Source organism: Balaenoptera ricei, chromosome 21 (assembly GCF_028023285.1).
Source record: "Balaenoptera ricei isolate mBalRic1 chromosome 21, mBalRic1.hap2, whole genome shotgun sequence".
Classification (NCBI taxonomy): Eukaryota; Metazoa; Chordata; class Mammalia; order Artiodactyla; family Balaenopteridae; genus Balaenoptera; species Balaenoptera ricei.
Genome location: NC_082659.1, coordinates 11695850 through 11715713, shown reverse-complemented (window position 1 = coordinate 11715713; position 19864 = coordinate 11695850). Strand labels below are relative to the sequence as shown.

The 19864-nt window shown below is 50.3% G+C and overlaps 2 protein-coding genes across 8 annotated transcripts in view; one reads left to right on the top strand and one right to left on the bottom strand.

The window, feature by feature from the left end:
- Window positions 1–1432, bottom strand: part of ERICH1 (glutamate rich 1) — a 59487-nt gene extending 58055 nt beyond the window's left edge. For both annotated transcript variants that reach the window (XM_059909841.1, XM_059909840.1), the window contains exons 1-2: window positions 1420–1432; window positions 763–967 (exon numbers count right to left, since the gene is read on the bottom strand). In XM_059909841.1, the coding sequence (XP_059765824.1) occupies window positions 763–784 (22 nt within the window). In that variant the 5' untranslated portion in view covers window positions 785–967; window positions 1420–1432. The remainder of the gene's footprint in view (window positions 1–762; window positions 968–1419) is intronic.
- Window positions 1433–6880: 5448 nt separating this feature from the next.
- The window catches only part of DLGAP2 (DLG associated protein 2), a 726244-nt gene continuing 713260 nt past the window's right edge, over window positions 6881–19864 (top strand). For 4 of the 6 annotated variants that reach the window (XM_059909834.1, XM_059909830.1, XM_059909831.1 and 1 more), the window contains exon 1: window positions 7681–7831. In XM_059909834.1, the coding sequence (XP_059765817.1) occupies window positions 7814–7831 (18 nt within the window). In that variant the 5' untranslated portion in view covers window positions 7681–7813. Of the gene's footprint in view, window positions 7132–7680; window positions 7832–19864 lie in introns of those variants that run through there. The other 2 variants (XM_059909837.1, XM_059909832.1) reach the window with 2 other exon arrangements.

Here is a 19864-nt window from a genome sequence, read left to right as displayed (position 1 = left end):
ATCTGAATAAAACTAGGAAAAATAGAATCTTCCCTTTTTTCATTTTAATATTAATGATTATAGGGTAATGAAAAGTTTGCTGGGCTTTCCATGAGGTGTCTGGAGTTCCCTGTACCTCTGACATTCATTCTAAGGCATGTGCCAGGTTAACCACTTAAATGTATCCATCCTGCCTTTGGTGTTGGCTAAAAATACTACCATAGCTTAATAACACTAGTTACGTGCCCAGAAACTCAGAATCCCTGCAGGTAAATGGTTTGAGAGTCAGAATCTGGGCTTTGGGAGGAGCCCCTTACAATCCCGGGTCCCCATAGTCCCCGTCCTCGCAGCCCCGGGTCCTCACGGTCCCCGTCCTCGCAGCGCCGGGTCCCCACAGTCCCCGTTCTTACCGCCCCGGGTCCCCACAGTCCCCGTCCTCACAGCCCCGGGTTCTCACAGTCGCCGTCCTCACAGCCCCGGGTTCTCACAGTCCCCGTCCTCACAGCCCCGGGTCCCCACAGTCCCCGTCCTCACAGCCCCCGTCCTCGCAGCCCCGGGTCTCCATAGTCCCCGTCCTCACAGCCCCGGGTCCCCATAGTCCCCGTCCTCACAGCCCCGGGTTCTCACAGTCCCAGGTCCCCACGGTCCCCGTCCTCACAGCCTCCGTCCCCACAGCCGCAGGTTCCCACAGTCCTCACAGCCCCGGGTCCCCACAGTCCCGAGGGCCCAGAGTCCCCGTCCCCCAAAGCTCCCGGTCCCCACAGACACCCAAACCCCGCCTACCGTGCTTCCGCAGCGCCGCCATGCCGGCCTCGCCGCCCCGGCGACCCCTGCGACCCCAGCCCAGGCCCGAGCGGCGCGACTGCACTTCCGGACTCCGTCCTTGTAGGCCCGTCCACAACAGCAGGCCTGCCCAATCAGGATCCGGGGTCTCTGCCGCTGGACGCCAATCAGCCGCGCACCGGCTGCAGATTGGCTCTAACGCGCGCTGTGGGCATGGCCCGTGGGCGTTAGTACTCCGAGCATGCTCAGAGGGAAGGGTGTGACCGGGGTGAGCCGACCCGGGCTGCGGAGGGGTCATGGGGCGGGGTCAGGGGTTAGGGGGTCATCAGAAGACCGTCACTGGAAGGGGATGGGTGGGTCAGCGAGAGGTGGTTAGTGGGTCAGCAGGAGGGGAGTCAGGGGTTAGGCGGTCACTGGGAGGAAGTCAGCGCGGGGCGGGATTATGTTCCTGGGTGACCGCCCACAGTGTTACCCTGGGTCCCAGCGCTGCACAGGGCTGCGAGCAGTGGGAGGGGTCCGCTGAGTGCCCATCGGGCCAGGGTCCTATCGTACCGCAGAAGCTGGGACTCAGAGCAGAGAGGAAACTGGAAAGAGGGGATCCCGGGGGCTGCCCAGGAAGACCGCGGCCCCCTGACCCCTGACCCCTGTGCCACTGACCCCTTCTGCCCGCTGTTGCGACTGCGGCAGGTGGATTTCTTCCCTGTGCTCCCCTCCAACCATTTCACCTTCTCTGGGACCTTGGTTTATTGTTTACCCTTCTTCTTTGAATCCGTTTCTTGGAGAACATATTTCCTGAGAGCCTGTCTGTGCCGGGCCCTGCTATGGAAGCAGGTGCACCTCCTGACGGGCTGACGAGCAGACAAGTCCTCGTGAGACAGAGCACGTCACTGTCTTCCCGCCGGGAAGGGGTTTCAGAGTGTGGAGGTGGGGGGTCAGGAAGGCCTCCTGGAAGGTCATTTGAACCAGGCTTGAGGCAGAGGGAGCAAGGCTCGGTGATGTCCAGGCAAAGAGCACTCGACGCAGAAAGGACCGTCCCAGCCTGGAGCAGCACAGGGCCCGTGCGACAGGAGCACAGGGAGCAGGGACAGCGACAGCCGCCGTCAGATAGGAAAGCAGGCGGTGCTGGGCAAGTTTGCGAAGACGCGAGGATCAGCCTTACGTTTCCCAGGCAGTCAGGTGGAGGATACGGCTGGTTTTGAGCAGAGGAGTGAAATTATCTGAAGCCCATCTTGAAGGAGTGGCTTGAGCCGCTGAGCTGAGATCAGATTTGGTGGGGGAAGCAGGAGGCCAGCTCGAGTCCATCCCTGTGAGAAGGACCCTGGTGGCTAACACCAGGGTAGTGGTGGATGAGGCTTTGGGAAGAGGTGGTTGGATTTGGATATATGTGAAGACAGAGCAAAAGAGGTTTTCTGATTGACCAAGAGTGGCTTTGGCAGGAGAGAAGTGTGGCACGGCTCCAAGTTTTGGTTTGGAAACTGGGAGGCTGGAGTGGTCCCAAGGAAATGAGAAACCTCCCTGGGGGGTGGGTGGGGGCGGTCATTGTTGGGTGGTGTGCAGTGCCAGGCATGTTAGGTTTGAGGTGCTCCTTAGACGTGTAAATGTGGGCATCAGTTAGGCAGCTGAATAGGATTTTAGGATTCAGGAGAAAGGACGAGGATGGAGATATACAGCTGGGTTTGTCTGCATGTAGGTGCATTTAAAGCTCTAAGACGGAGCGTAGATAGAGAAGTGGTCCAAGGACAGCTCTGAGGGGCTCTAACTTCTAGAAGGTGGGGAGATGAGGAGGGAAAGGGCAGGGGGGCTGGGAGGACAGTGAGCTGTCCTGAAGCCAAGTCACGTCATCGCTGGTCTGAAATGATGTTGAGGACCCATCACAGACAATTGTATTCATCAAGCGCAGGTTCTCAGTGACCTTGATTACAGTAATTTCGTTGAAGTGGCAGAGGCAAAAGCTTGATGGGAATTCGGTAGAGAGAATTGCAGGAGAGAAATGGAAGATATTGGGTGCAGATCTCTCTCTACTGGACCCAAGATGGGGTAGCAGCTGGAGGGTCCCTAAAGACAGAACACACACACACCACACATACACACATATAATCAAAAGAGGGTTGTTTAGAAAATACACATGTCACACACACCAAATTTATGTGCTGAAGGATCTGATCAAGTTGCGACTGAAAATGAGTAATGGAACACAAATGACACAATTAAAAAATGGGTCAAAGACCTTAACAGACACCTCACCAAAGATAGACAGATGGAAAATAAGCATATTGAAGGTTGCTCCACATCATATGTCATCACGGGCTGCAATTTAAAACAATGAGACACCACTACACACCTATGAGAATGCCAAATCCAGACACTGACAACATAAAGTGCTGACAAGGATGTGGAGCAACAAGAACTCTCATAATTGCTGGTGGGCACAGCCACTGTGGAAGACAGTTTGGTGATGTCTTACCCTATGATCCATCAATCTCATTCCCCAGTATTTGCCCAAATGAGATGGAAACTTATGTGCACACAATATCCTGCACACAGATATTTATACCAGCTTTATAATTGCCAAAACCTGGAAGCACCCAAGATGTCCTTCAGCAGGTGAATGGATAAGTAAACTGTGGTGCATCCAGACAATGGGATATTATAAAACTAAAAAGAAATGAGCTATCAAAAGCCATGAAAAGACATGGAGAAAATTTAAATGCATATCACTAAGCAAAAGAAGCCAATCTGAAAAGTCTACATACTGTATATAATTCCAACTCTATGACATTCTGGAAAAGGCAGAACTATGGAGACAGTAAAAAGATCAGTGGTTGCCAGGGGTTGGGATGGGAGGGATGAAGCACAGAGGATTTTTAGGGCAGTGAAACTACTCTGTATGATGTTATAATGGTGGAAACATGCCATTATTCATTTATCCTAACCCATAGAATATACAACCCCAAGAATGAACCCAATGTAAACTATGGACTCTGGGTGATAGTGACACGTCAACATAGGATCATTAGTTGTAATACATGGACCATCTAGTTTGGATGTTGATAATGGGGCGGGGGCTGTGCATGGGTAGGGGCAGAGGGCATATAGGAAATCTCTGCATCTTCTCCTCAATTTTCCTGTGAACCTAAAACCACTCTAAAAAATCAAGTCTATTTAACAATAGATGGTGCAGGAGAGAGGGAGTGCACACGGAATGGTATCCTTGATTAGTTCACACTTGACCTCGTTCTCTACTTCAGCTTCCCAACAGTGTTCAAGCAGCTCTGGACTTTCTAACCTTACGACGAGATCTTCCCAGAAACCATCTCTTTTCCTCCAGCCCTGTTCCTTTAATCTCTTTTACACCCAAACTTCTTGAAAGAGTTGATGACAAAGTCAGTCTCCACTTTGTCATCTTCGGTTGACTCTGTTGCCCATATGTGTCTCCATCCTCCTCCACTGTAACTGCTTTTGCTGAAGTCACAGGACCTCATGTCACAGGATCCAGCGCACACTTGTCTGTATCCACTCAGTGGTCTCCCAGAAGCACCATCTACCCAGCTGCAGAGACCTGGGATTCATTGGCATCCTCTCCTCCCTCTCTTCCCCCATGACCCATCGAAGAAATCACGGCAAGTGTATTCTACCTGCATCATTTCTTATTTCCACTGTCTCGTTCATGTCTTCATCATCCCTCACTATGGTTTATCCAGGCATTTCTAAATTGATCTCCCCAATTCCACTCTTGTTTCCTCACTCCCATCCCCACCTCCATCTCTTCTCATAGCAGCCAAAATGACCTTTAAAAAATCTCGTTGCTATTAAAAAATCAATGACTGTAATCCATCATATTGACAAGCTAAAGAAGAAAAATCACATGATCATATCAATAGATGCAGAAAAAACATTTGACAAAATCCAATAAAATCCAAAATTCATGATAAAACTCTCATCAAACTAGAAAGAGAAGGGAACTTCTTCAACTTGATAAAGAACATCTGCAGAAAACCTATAGCTAACATCATACTTAATGGTGAGAAACTAGATGCCACCCCGCCACCATCGGGGATAAGGCAAGGATGCCCTTCTCACCACTTTTCAACATTGTACTGGAAGTCCCAGCTAATGCAGTAAGACATGAAAAGGAAATAAAAGGTATATAAATTGGGGAGGGAGAAATACAATTGTCTTTGTCCACAAATGACATGATTGTCTATGCAGAACATCTTATTTCCCTGCTAAAAATCCTGTGTCAAATTTCATTGTATATAAGATACAACTCAGAGTCCTTAAAATGTCCTTTGAACACCCCTCACTTGCTCTCCAGATGCATTCATGCTATTCTCTCTCTCGCTCACTTTGTTCTGGTTTCTCTGACTGTTATTCCCCTGGGTCTTCAGGCCTGCTCTTCCTTCTACCTGAAATCCTTTCCCTGCCCCACTCTCTTCTTGCCTGAATCCCATTCCTTCTCCAGGGCTCTGGTAGAAGTGGCCTTCTTATTTCATGCTGGTTCTGCTGTAGAGACCCTTGCACTCACCTGCGGGCACCTTAAGCCCTACAGTTCAGCCTCACGGCTTTCTCTGAAGCTGTGGGACTTACTCAACCAGAGGAACCTGGGGTGGGGGGAGCAACAGGCAATCATTGGCAGATGGAAATCAGATGGAAAAATGTCCAGCCTTTCTACTGAAGGCAGGCAGTTCTGAGGTACATTCCATACGGTGCCTTCGGGGATCCCCAGCCAGATTGAGATCCCACTCTCCACAGGGGTGGCCAACTTGATAACGCATCAATGTTAATAACATTCCCTCCCTCTTTGTCTCACTCTTCCTGCTTCCTTTCTCATTTCCTGCCTCACCCTCCCAAATAAACTACCTGCACCCAAATTCATGTCTCAGGACCTGCTTGTGGGAGAATCCAGAGGAAGATAAAGATTTAATGAGGATTCCCAAAAAGGGTTCTTCTCTCATCTCAGAGCTGTGTGGTTGCCCTTCTACCATTCAATAACACCCTCTACTTTCCTTTAGAAAAGTAATTATAATTTGTAATTATATGTTACTGTGCTATTTTAAAAAAATGATTCTCTTTCTAGACTGGAAGCTCCAGGGGCCAGAGACGGCTTCTCTGTTTTGCTCACATTTTGACAGACATGATGGGCACTCAGTACATTTTTCTTATTTTTGTTGTTGCTCTTGCATGAATGAATAAATAAATGAATTTTTAAAAGATGAAAGGATGAAATCAACAAGGACCTACTGTATAGACAGGGAACTCTACTCGATACTCTGTAATAACCTATATGAAAAAGAATAGATATACGTGTAACTAAATCACTTTGCTGTACACCTGAAACTAACACAACATTGTAAATCAACTATACTCCAATATAAAATATAAATTAAAAAATTAATTAATTAATAAAGATGAAGGGATGAGGACAAATATGGAGAGGAGGGAAGTAAAGGGAAAGTACATTTTAAAGTTAAAAAATTGATCTAGAACTTAGATTTGTGGTTGAGGTTTGGAACACACAATTCATTGGTTTTGACAGAGGAGACAAGTTGGAAGATAAACACTAAGGAGAAATGTGATTGTGGGCAGGTTTCTTTAGTTCATCTTGTATCCACTCCCTCAGCATTTGGAACTCTGCAATGAAGATAAGCTGCAATTGATTAATGTGAGTGATCAATTATATAAAGAAATATTATGGAGACAGTGCTCTTATTTAAAGATCTTAGAATTTCTGGAAAAGATTGGTTAGTCTCATCCCAAATATTTTTGGTCGCTTGATTCTCTTTTCCTATTCTAATCCCTGCCCATTTTCCTATAAACTTTCATCTTGGTGTTTTCTCTTATTCTAGAAGCTTTCACGTGTTTAATCTCATTTAAACTTCACAACAGCCCAGTTTGAGACGTGGAAAGCTCCGTTTTGCAGATGTATTAAAAACCGGGGCTCTGGGACTGGCCCAAGGTCAGGTAAAACACAGGGATAAGGGGGAACGAAGCCAGTTGGTCTCTGGTTAACGGTGCGGCGGCTTCACGCTAGGCCATGGTAACTTTCCCTCCCCCTGGCAGTCCCACCCTGGAAGGGCATTCCCATGAATTTAATCCCAGTCTATCAAAACATGGCCAAAGTCGCTAAATTGTTCCAGTTCGCTGCAGGTCGTGAACAGAATTTCTACTGAACCGATTCTCCTTCCTTATCCCCCGGCTGCTGTGGTCTTTGCGCTCTGGGAGCGGACGCGCGAAGGCGTCCAGACCCCATCGCCCCAGGATTACCGACAGAGAGACGCTGTTCCTGGGCCTGGGGACGCCGTGGTGACCCTTCTTCCCTGCGAAGACACGGCGGCATGTTTCTCTACGGGGAGGACCGCGCATGGAAAGGTGGAGCTCGGTTTAGGTAGCAGGAGGGGCAGCCCATCGATACCCTTGCCAACATGTAGGATACACATCTCTCCGCGTCCTCTGTGCCGCGTGAGCATCCCGGGTATGGGGAAGACTTTACCTCGTCCACGAATCCCTCGCACGATGCGCCCGCGTGTCACTCCTCCCGCTCCCGAGCGGGCCGCGCTGTGCCAGGTGTCGGAGTGCGTGTCGGACGCGCGGGCTTACTTTCCAGCGCCGTGAGCACCTGCTCCGCGTGCAGCGGTGAGGCCGCTGCCCCCGGGAGCCACTCGGGCGCCTCCTGTCCCCCGCCGTCCCCGCGTGACCCGTCGCTCCCCGCGCAACAGTTGGCGGGGCGGGCGGTGCGCGCGCTCCCCGAGCCGTGCGCGCGAGGCGCGCCAGGCGGCCGGGCCGCAAGCGCGGGCCGGGGTCGCGGCGCAGAGGCCTGGCGCTCCCCCAGGCGCGGGCCCGGCCCCTTTCCAGATGCTGCCGCGCGCCGGCCGCCCCCCCGTGCGCCGGTGCCTCCCCGGGCGCCCAGTGCGCAGGCGCCGGCCGTGAGGACCGACCGTGCGCTGGGCTCTAGCGGGTTGGAGCGGCGGCAGTGGAGGGGACGCGCGGGCTGGCGAACTGACGGGCGGACGGCCCATGTCGCCCCGCACCTGCTGAACTGGAGCACCCGAGGATGTCTGCGCTGAGGAAGGTGCGAGCCACCGGGACCGGAGCCGCGCGGGGACGGGGCTAGGGGCGCGAGAACCGTCGGGGGTTGCGGGGGAGAATGCTGCCCGGCGGGACGGACCGCTGGGGCCCTGCGAGGGCGACTGGGTGAGGGGCGGGGACCCCGGGGCAGCCTGTGCACTGGGTCCCCTCACCCTGAGCTGCAGGGCGTGCGGGAGCGGGCGCAGAGCGGGGCGTCGCGGAGGGGTGACATTCCCCGCTCGGCCCGGCAAGCTGGGGGACCCGCGGGGACCCTGGAGGAAGCGCCGGCCGGCGAGGGGCTGCGCGCCGGGCTCCGGCTGGGCACCGCGAGGGGATGGGGGCGGCAGGCAGCAAACTGCGCCCCCTCCCCCCGCCCGGCGCAGGCGGGGACGCCGACCGCCCCTGGGAACGCGTGGAAGGCGCCGGGAGCCCGGGCTCCCCGCGGGGGGCGCGGGGGGCGCGCGGCCGGGGGGCGGGAGGGGTCACTGGCGCCGGGGCGCGGCGCCCGGGGGGCTGGAGGAGCGCGTCGGGAGGGCGGCCTCCGGCTCTCCGAGTGGGAGAGGAGCGCGGGGGCTTTTTCGGGGCGGTTGCTAAGCGAGCCGCTACCCGGCGCAGGATTCTGTAACCAAGCCTCCCCCGGCAGCGGCTGTTGCCGTTCTGGGCTCGCTCGCTAACGGTAGCAGGAGAAATAAGGAGGCTGTCATTATTACAGCCTGGGCGGCGAGGGGCGGGAGCGGCAGGCACGGGGGCCGCCTGGCGGGCCAGCTGGGTGCCCGGCGCCCGGCCCCCGGCTCCCGCGTGCGGCGCCGAGAGACGCGGAGCAGAGTGGACGGGACCCGGCGGGGGCTGGGTGGAGAGTCGGGGGTGGGGTGGGGGCCCGCGGGTTCGCCGGTGGAGAGCGGCGAGAACCAGCTCCGGGGGGCGACCTGCGTCGGAAAGTCGGGAGCCGCTTTTCCGGCGCCCGCGCTTCGCCGGAACGTGGTCCGGCCGCCTGGGTGTCGCTTCCCCGATGAATGGCGACTCGGCCGGGCTCCGGATTCGGAATTCGGGACTTGCCGGCGCGGCTGGCTCGGATCGATCAAAAATAAAGCGATCGGCATCGAGTCCTTCCTGTGATTAATTCTGCCAGCACGGGCTGTGGGTGGTTTTGGAGCCGGAAATGTAAAGCGCACCTGCTTATTCTGCCATCTGAGGAGGACTTCAGCCTAGGACTTTCCCAAGGGGCCTCAGCGCCGGGGGTCTTGGGGCTTTGCTCACGGTAACCAGCTCGTGTGTCCTCTTGGACAGTGTGTCTGATTGGAACTCGCGGGCCTGGTAATCTATGACTTAAGGAAGACTCTTGCTTGCAGATGAGAATCGATTGTATTAGTTATTAGAAACCCCCCTGGCATCTCCGCATGGCCTGAGAGAGCCCACAGCCTCATCCAAAAGGACTCTTTCTCTGTCTCAAAGCTGACACCACAGAGCCGTCTCCCCTCCCCCGACACCTTGGAAGGAACAACATTTGGATTTGAGGTTAATGTGCGTTACAACACCATTTTCATTTTACTTCCTTTATATTCTCCGCAAAAGGTAATAGGTAACCAAGGCAAAAAATGGTGAAATGATGAAAAAAATGGTGATTTTTGGCAGGTCAAGCTGTTTCTCTGGTGTTTAAAAAAAAATGTCATTAATCAGGATTTTCCAGTAGCCAAATTGTCTTGTGCAGGTGGCTGGGTGACTCACAGATTTAGCTCTGATAGTAATTGTAGAGTGTGTGTACCACTTCCTTTTAGAGGGTGTGACTTTCTCATTGCTTGGAAGGGAACAAATTAGAATATTTTATACCCCACATCTGGAAGCAGGGCCAGCAGGCTGTGGGGAACACTCTCTGCTCAGGCACATCTGGGCTGGGAGAGGTGTGGACCCAGTGAATGAAAACAGTTAGAAGAAATAGTCCTGTCCTGAAGCACGCAGCCCCATCCCACCAGCACTTTCGAGTCCCGTCCCAGGTCAGGAGTTCCATCAATGGGGGGGGGGGGCGTTTCTCCTCTGTGATCCCCCGTCAAGGGAGGCCTGCTCTGTGTCTGCGAGCCCCTCCTTCCCCCTCGTGCCCTCTTGTCCTTAATTTCCTCTGTTCTTGGTTAAGAAATCGATAAGCATTGGATGACTTACCCTAGCGATCTATCATGTCATATCTGCAGATTACATTTTAGGTTAAAGAGCAAAATGAATTCTACGTAAATAATCCAAAGTGTTGAAGGAATTTAAGTTTTCTCACCACAAAGATGTTTTCTGAAATACACATTCTATCCTATTCGATTTTCCATGCTGGTAATCATTTATTCCCTTTCCTTCCACTTACAGTATAACTATCCAAAGTGGCTGGAGATAGAAGTAAACATGTACTTATTCACCAATGTGTTTGTGCCTTAGGTTTCTTGTGTTGTAGGCGAATTAATAACAATATATCTTATTTTTATAGAATTTAGATTGCTTTGCATGATTTCTCCTCAGTGACATAAATATGTCCTCCTATAGCAGTCTATTGCTTCTCCTATTTTTGTCTACTTCATTTTTGAAATTGGTGGAAATTTCACATTAAATACTAAAAGTGAAAAAGCACTTTGCACAGTTTGTCACATTAGATTTTGGATACCCAGAATCCAACCAATTCTGAAACTAAATTCTAACATTTTGAAGCTTGTTAGAGGATTTGTTATCTGTGTTTTTAACAGAGTGTCTTCCATCGTGTGCCTATATGATGAAATTGAAGAAATGCTGTAATTCTTTCATATTTGAGGAAAAACTTCATGATTTCTCAGTCACTCAAGGAGTTGAGTGATATACACTTTGATCATAGATTTTAAAGGGAAATTAATTAAATGTATTATTTATTGACCCTTGGAATGGATATGCCATGGTCATTCACTGGATACAATAAAAATAACTATGATTCATCATTTTGGCCAGATGGGAGTCATATTTAAAACATTGGCAGCATGTTGGTTATAAAAGAATTATGGGCCACCCAACAGGAAGTTAGCGGGCAAAGCATTCTCTGCAGTTAAAAATCATTCTGATCAACCACAGCTTTATATACAAGTTGTTTTTATCGTGTAACCATATTTCCAGCAGATCGCCAGCTTTTAAAGTAGGTGTCGTTGTCTTCTGGGCATGTGTGTCACAAAGACTGAGCACGGTAGCTTCCAGTTTATTCATGGCAGACACTCCCGTTTATGGGGAGCTAAGCGTGTGGGCTTTGGCGTCAACGGGTATGGTTGGGGGGTGCAGATTCCCCCCTAAATCCTGCATCTGCCGTTAGGAGAGCCTTTACCTTTACAGCACCCTTCCCTTCCAGGGCTTAACACCAGTGACAAACAGCAAGTTTGGAGCCGGTGTTAATCTCCTGGGCCAAGGCAGTGGCATCCGCGTGTAAGACCAGTTGTCCCTTTCTCTGTGGGGCCTGTGCCCTGGCCGCACCCGCTGTGAAGAGCCTCATCAGGCAGCAGCTCCAGGGCCCTTGAGGGCCCTCACCCTCAGCCCGGGAGGGCGCCTCCCATTTCTGGAGGTTCCGACATTCCCGCAGGGAGCTTCAGTTGCAGTTCCTCTTGAGAGAATGCATCTCCTGGGAAGTGTCCCCGGTTAGTTTCTCCAGACCTTTGCTCTTGCGCCATCGTCTTTCTTGGGGGGTCTCCAAGGAGCTGAACTTACCAGGCTGACTGCAGACGGCTTCTGTGGTCTACGCTGCCTGGCCCTGCAGGATACCTGCACACTGCTCTCTTCGGAGAGCCGGCCTTGCCCACTTCTAGGGTGTGGCTGCTTTGGCGGGCTCCTGGCTGCGTAAGGAGGTCAGGACCCCACCCCGCCTCCGGGAAGAGCACGGCGTTTCCTCTCAGCCAAGAATGGAGAGCTTTAGGAGGTCAATCTAAAAGGATATAGGTCCATCACATGCAGCCTGGGGCAGGCTGGCCTGTCCATCCTGGGAAGCCAGTACCCAGGACAGCAGGGCCGTGGACCGACGCACTTGGTCCTACGACGTCACTGAGGTCCAGAGTCAGGTAGGGCTTGAAACTGTCATTACCATGGGTTCTGTGCTGACCACCCAATGGGATGTAAAGGTTTTTAGTTTCCCGAAAAATTTCCTCTTTAAAGCTCTCATTGCGGGGTGACATTTATCCATCATCCGGTGACACTTTTGTCTGGTATGCCTTTTTGTGTGTATCCACAGGAAAAAAAAAAGTAATTTTTGTTAAAAAGGAATAAGTACTTGCAACCAGCCCATGCATAAAATTATAGCAAAATTTGTTAAAAAGTAACTTTGTAAATCTAAGTGGTCATTATCTTTAAAACATGTGCCATACTCTGCACAAAAGAAAAAAAATATTGACATGATCTCCTAGCACCCATGGAGTACACATTTTAAGCCAGGCAACATAAAATTATCCTTTTGTGCCTCATGGACATTTGTCCTACTAGTTTTGTACGATGCCAACCAGCAGCTTTTTATACTGGCCACGTAGGTAGTGATTAGGAGTGAGGGTGAGGGTTCTGGGGTCAGACAGCCTGGGTGGCTGCGTGGCTGGCAGTTTATTTGCCCTCATTATGTTTTTGTCCTTCATCACTAAATGAGGGACAGATCCAATATTAACATGGTAGTGTTGTCAGGAGGATTAAATGAATTGATGAGAGTAAGGCAGTTAGAACAGCATACATAGTAAATGCCCAACATGTGTCCACTATTTTGATCATGAAGAAATGAAATTGGGGCCCAGTTTGGGCCATCCTGCATTGGACGTAATCAAGCCACTCTCCAAATTCCCATAAAACTTAGGTATTTACTATTTCCAGTCTTCTTTTACTTTCTCATATATCTGTTTTGCCACCTCTTTCCAAAAAGTTTTTTGACTCACTGACAAAAGGACAAGGTCCAAGAAACGAAATAAAGTAGAAATAGGCAATCAGAGCAAACAAATATGGTAACCACAAGGGTTAACATAGTCCTCTGGGCATCAATTTTGAGTCGGAGTTTCCCGGAAGCCAACTCAACAAAACCGGAAGACACAGGCCCTCGCTTGGTTCCCTTGTGGGGTGGACATTGCATACTCGCTTTTCAGTGAAGAAAAGGTTTTCCCGAGTGCTGCATCGTGAAAGATGCTCTCGTGGTTGACTTTGTATAGAGGGGTTGGGTTAGATCATATACATCAGTTATACAAACACAGAAGTGTTTTTCATGATTACAGTAGACTTTGAAGGAAAGCAAAACATACACAGGCAACCCGTAAGAGGTGCAGTGACCTTTTCCTCGTATTCCTGCGTTCCCTCCGTGACCAGATGGGAAACTGTGGATTCGGGAGACGGGCTCTGAGCTCTGGACCTCCCCCTGGTCTACTTCAGCTTAGCATTTATATGTGGGTTCGAGTTGTGTGTCTCGGGGAAAACTCAGATCTCTCAGGTCACATGTATCTTATTTCCCACTGTGCTTTCATGTAAATCAAGTGTCTCAGCCTAAGACAAGGCCCCTGGAGTCCCTGCTTCCTCGCCATCCACCCCGCCTGGCGGGGAGCAGAGCTCCAGCCCCTGGGGGTGCAGGAGCTATTTCGGCAGCTCCTCCTGATACCATCGGAAGGACCAGTGCCTTCCCTGTGCGCTTGCGATGGGGGTGACCCTCACGCGCCCCAAGGGGAACCCCCGGCTTGTCTTGCCCTTCAGGAGGACAGCCTGCCCTTCTCAGCCCTGGGCCTGCCTGTGTGCTGCTGTGAATGGACAGGCGCGTGAAGGGCACGCTGCTCCCCGTGGTGTTTACCAGACTCACCACTGCCCTTGCTTGGTGGGGAAGACTCTCCCTCACCAGCACTGGTTTTTCTTTTCTACGTTTTCCTCGTATTTATCCTCTCAGACCTCGAACTGCATGTTCCCAGACCCTGGATGCCACTGCTCAGCCACTGGGGTCCCTGGGCCTCAGGAACGTTCCTGGGGAGACCCTGTTCCTGCTCCTGCCAGGAGAAACAGGGAACGGATGGATTTGGCAACCTCACAATTCCCCCCGTAGCACTTTAGATCATATCACTCAATAAACGTTCGAATGGATAAATAGATCCATAAGCAGCTGACACTTTGCACAGCAGAGAAAGGTTCCTCAGTTACGGGCGGGCTTTACCTCTTGCTTCTCCAAGTTGCATGAGTCTCACCAAGACAGGACACCTCACAAGCACGTCAATGGATTTGCTTGTTTTATGAAACTTCTGGCTCTTTAAAAATAATTTCCATTTTCTGCCATTCTTTGTAATATTTTGACAGTTTCTAAATAAATTTCTGAATATCTGTTTTCTGATTCTATTAAAAACTTAATAATGAATCCATATTATAGATAATTTAGACGTTTTCATAAACAGTCGAATGTTGTACCGTCAAGCTTCCACTGTGACCGTTGTACAACATTCCTGCATCTACAACATAATCGTCTAGATTATTACTATGGTTAGGTTCAAAGTTTTATTTTTGTTGTGAGAGATGGGTTATGCAGCTCTTTAAAGCAACCAAACAGTAATTCTTAGTCTTCAATTCATCCACTTGCTTGTTTCTCCAATGGTATTTTATTAAAAGTCACAGCAGGCACTCCATTTAAGAAAAAAAAAAAATCTTCTTTTGCATATAACTAGTCCCAGCAATTTCACTTCTGGGAACGTATCCTAAGGGAATAATCATGAATTTACAGGAAATCAGCTAAACAGATGTTCACTCCAGTTTTGTTCCATAGTAAAATACTGGAAAGTAGCAATAACCGGAGATTGGATAAATTCATTATGATATAGCGTCGTAAAAAAATACACAGCCATTAAAAAGATGAAGACTCAATGTTTAATACTACAGAGGGGTGTCCGTATCCCATTAGGTGAAGGAAGCAGGTTACCAAACAGCAGGCACAGCACCCTTGTCTCTTCCCTGAAGCTGCTGTGTGTGGGGGACACAGCAGGGAGTCTGGAAGGACCCAGCAGCCGGTGGGTGGGGTGGGGTCGGGGTGGGGGTGGGGCGCGGGGAGGGGGGTGTCACCCAGTGGCATCAGCACCTTGCTCGGGATCCAGGCCTCGTCCCAGAGCAGTCTGCGCCACCCAGCACCACCTGCCGCCTGCCGCCCACGTGACTTGAGTCCCCTCTTGAGGCCCAGCCTTGCTGTCCCTCCGTGCCGTTCCCTGAGCGGCTGGCCTGGGAGGCTTGGTGCTGGGCCCTTCGCACGGCCCGTGCCTGCGCTCCCCATATGTCGAGGGTGCGTCCCTCTGTGGGGTCCGATAGCTGCTGTATCAAAGACCCTCTGAAGCACTTGTGGGGTAACGGCACAAGTTGACTTCCAGGTCACGTCAAGTCAGGACAGGTTTTCTTGGTCCCCCAAATGGTCATCCTGTAACCAGGCTCTTTCTGTCTGGTGGCTCTGCCGCCATCATCCTCATCCAACCAGGAGAGGGAAGAGCTGGGGGACCACACGGGCGTGGCCTGGGAGCACACGCACCACTTCTGCTCCTGTTCCCTTGGCCTCTGTCGTGTGCTACACGCACCTCAAGGGAGGTGGGAAAGAAGAGGAAGGGGTTTGTGATCAGCTGACTGTTTTGCAAAGCCTCCCTTGTTTCTTTTATGGAGTGAAGAGACCTTCCCTAGAACGTCTCCAGAAGTCTTTACCTCCTATCCCGTCATGCCTGACCGGTTACAGCGAGAAGGATGGGATCATTATTTGGGTTTAGGTTCATCTTAAGCTGCCCCTCAGGCTGTGCCTGGTGCCCCTGAGGCCACTCAGATGAGGGTGACCCCTGGGGAAAAGCTGATTTCCCTTAGAAATCAGGAGGGGGATGGCTGTCTGGATATCTACCAGTAGTGTCTATTACACGGCTATTGTGAATTTATAAATTGCCTGGGGCACAGCATAACACTTCTGTAATCTAATAATGTCTTAAAGGAATCTTTATGCATCCGTGCAGTAAAGGATGGCAGAGTTGTTGTAAAGCGAATAGGACAGAGAAAGACCTTTGGATGACCCACTAGACCCGCCGTAACTAGTCCACCTTCGATCAGTTGTCCATACGGCCATCGTCTGATGGAATTCACGTGTCAGGGTTCTCAAGTCCCAGTAACAAAGTCCCGCTAACTTTAGCACGACGGACCCCACTGGCAGGACCTGGATCAGCTCTCGGCCAAGGGGAGGCTGAAGAAGCTTCAGGAAGGTAGGAGCCCCGTGGCAGGGGTGCGGAAGCCTCCCCCGGGCATCCCTGCCTTGCTCTGAGAGGTGGAGCATCCCGGGGCTGCTCTGTTTCAGCCTGAGGCGTGCGGGGCGCCTGGGTTGGGGGTGGCAGTGGGCAGGCAGACATATGCAGTCTTATCCCATGACCCAAAGGGGAAACGCTTGCCTGGCCTTTCCCCAGTAGAGCACTGGAGTCCAAACTGGGACGAAGGTGAGAGATATAGCAGCTCGTGTCATGCTACCACATGCTTATGTTTTTAAAAGAGTCACCCACATAGGGACATTGGGTAAAATCAAGGTCCACGGTGTCAGACGTCTAGCAGTGTCCCCAGAGACGACTCAGATTATTAATTGTGGGCAGTGCGCACAGCCCATTCTTTGGCTCTGCCTCTGAGCTGCCGTTCCATCCTTTACAGGTTTTCTCTGCTCTAGGGTTAGGATATGCTTTGGAAAGCATTCAGTGTTTTTCCGGGAAACAAAAATAGGCAAAACCCGGAGGTCAGTGCTTTACTGTCAGACTTGGTAACGCATTTCCTTGGCTACCAGATCTTCTCTTTGTTATATTTATTCCACTTTTGGAGACTCTTCTCTCCTGTAATATATTTTGTTCTGTCATAGCTGTGGTGAATTCGGGGCTGGTTGGGCTGCTTTCGTACATTTTTCTTTTCTTGTTTTTCTGCTCATCTAATCTGCTGAATATCTAGAAATTATAGAGAAGCACAAATTAATGACTTGGAAGTCACCAATAATTCCGTGACCTAGAAATAATTACAGTTGTGTCTTCTTATTCTTTAACCCAAAGTGGGAACTGTCCTGGGTTGTTTTTGTTTGTTTGTTTGTTTGTTTTTTCACTTTATATTCTTTTCTGAGAACTTGCCCAAATTTTCAAAATATTCTTTGACAGTTTGATTTTAATTGAAGTATAATATTCCAGTATGCAGTGTTATTCAGCCATTCCCCTATTGCTCAATGTTTAAGTTGCTTGCAAAAATTTTTGGCCATTAATCTGTGATTAATATCTTTTTTTGATGTTTTGTGAAAGTGTAATTTTTCTCTAGTAAATTCCTAGAAACAGAATTACTGGGTTAATGGATGTATCTAGTGTATTAGGGCTGCTGTACCAAATTACCACAAACTCAGGGGCTTAAAACTACAGGAAACAAGAGAAGCCCGAAATCAAGGCATTCCAGAGCTGCGTTCCCTCCAGAGGGCCCAGGAAAAGATCCTTCCTGCCTCTTCCAGCTTCTGGTGCCTGACCCGGCTCCCTTGGCTTGTGGTCACATCACTCCCATCTCTGCCCTGTCTTCACAGGCCATCTCCTCTGCGTCTGTGTCTCCCATTCTGTCCACCTCGAATCTCTCTCCTAAGGATACTAGTCATTGGACCCAGGGCCCACTCAGATAATCCAGGATTTTCTCCTCACGTCAAGGTTCTTAATTTCATCACAACTGAAAAAGACCTCTTTTCCAAATAAGGTCATGCTTGTAGATTCCAGGGATTTCCATGGTGACACCCACATACAGTGGGTGCGAACATTCCATGAACCTTGAACCTGCTGGTGGCCAGAGCCTCCCGCCAGTGTTGAATACGAGGCTCATTTTGCTGCCACCTCGCCAAGTGCAGGGAAAAGGGCAGCCGACTGTGCCACAGGTAGGGCTTTGTAAGGGCACAAAGGAAACCAAGCAAAGAGCAGCAAAGGAAAGGGTCTGTAGATTCGCCCAGAGCTCGTGGGAGCTTCTCTTTGCCCACCCAAGTAAGGCTGCGTGGTGAGCCTGGAGCGCGGTCCTTCTCATCCTGAAAAACAGGCTAATTCCTTTATATGCAAAGGTTTTTCAAGTGTGCATAAAAGTGGATGGGGAAAAAAAACAAGAAATTGGTGAAGGGGTCCGTAAGCATTTGAGAATGAGAACCACTAGTGAATGGTAACAAGATGGCAAATTAAAACATCACTTTTTAAAAAACTTATCAAATGGGTTATTATTTTAAAAATACCACACATTTTCAGTGTTGGATTTTCAAGGCCTCTGTTGGTTCGCATCCTTCAATCTTCCCAAATGCGCCTGCGGTGGCATTTTGTTGCTGGGCGCCCGGTCCCTCCTGGGCTTGCTGACCAGAGAACCTTGTGTTCCAACTTTATAATAAATGTAGATTTCCTGTTTCAAAGGTTTAATGGGATAGCATTTTTAAAAAGAATTGAAGCTGGCTAAATTTAGTGTCTGAAAAATGTCCAGATCGAAAATAGCTCTATTCCAAAATATCTGTCTCCAGGCCTGTGCTGTTTGGGGCTTTGGGAAGGTGAAAGTTTCTGCTTCCTGTCCCATCAGCAAACAGGTGTCACCAGCCATGCGCTCTCATGACAGCCTGTCACTGAGAAGGTCCTCGTTCCTCGTGCGCTGGCTGGCCTCTTCCATTGGGGCGTAATTGCCCGAGGTGGTGCGTTGCTTCTGACACGGCCCTGATGATGCATGAGGAGGGTCACTTTCCTCTCCTCTCTTCTTCCTACTGGTCCTTATTCTTGGCTCTTCTGAAGACTTTAAATGAGATGAATCATAATGTTAAAAAACATAAGGCTTTTTCTGGGATTCCTTTCCCTTTCTTCATTCTTACAGTAAGTGTTAAACTTCTGCTTCGTCTTATTTTTTTCAAGCTTAGTATTATTATTTTTTTCTTAAGTAGCATTCTCTTAGCCCAGGATAGGGTCATCCCTTGATTTTTGTGGCATGGAGCTCGGGTGAACCCAGTGTTTGCTCCTAAACCCTACCTTGAAAGAGCACACAGAGTACAGAGAAGAGAGTCTTTTGACTTATTTGGGTCACGTATTATCATCTCTCTCTTGCAAACATGAGAACAGAGGCCTGAAAAGTTGGGAAGCCTTTGCAGTGAGGGGCACAGGCGTGAGGTTTAGGCCGTGAGGGGCCGCGTAGCCTCAGACCTTGTCATTCTTGGGGAAGCGAGGACAGTGGCTACTCTGGCGGGATCCCTGCTTCACCTCCAGAACCTGCACTTTACACATGCACCTTCGGAGGAAGAGAGACATTGGGCAAGTTTGTAATCCTGTCATTTTTCTTTAGTGTTACTTCTGCGCTAAGGTAGCCACGATTTGTTTTATAATTCAGCTTTGTCTGTCAAGAATCGGGGGCATTTGATCCCTAGGAAGAATGAAGGCTGCTTAATCCTAAGTAGGCCTGGACAACATCTCCTTCTAGGACAGAAGAGTCTAGAGTTTCTGTTAAGATACCAGGTGTCGCTAAAGGTGTTTGGAAATCACGGACAGATTCTCAAGGAGTCAGAAGTCCCCGGGGAGCCTGCCGGGGGAGGTGGGAGGTGCCCGGGCAGTAAATGAACCCAGAAAGAGAGTGAAGAGAGAGGACGTAACCGGAGGGCGAGCCGTTCACCAGCTCGGAAGCTTCTCTGAGTTCTTTATTCCTCCGCTCCAATGTTGTAGGTGTAAAGAGTTTACCAGCGCACCAGGTGGAGCTTTATCTGCTTCTTAAACAGGCTTGTGTGTCCTCTCATGATCCAAGATAATAAAACGAGATAAATGATCATTATTTTGCTTGACGTCTTTAAAAAAATTTTGTGTAGAGAACGCAGGGTGTGTTTTAGGGTCTACCGCAAGTGAGGGGTGACGGCCGGTCTGTGTAACTGCGAGGAGGTAGGCGTTCGAGACCCCGAGATTCACGGAAGCAGCACCACGCGTCCTCCACGTGCTGTTTGAAGGATGCGGACCCTGCCTGCTCAGCCACGTCCTCCGCGTGGGGGAGGCTCCGCTCCCGAGTGGGAGGGGGGAGCTGGCTTTGGTTACTCCTGCGGGAGGAGTGGTGCTGG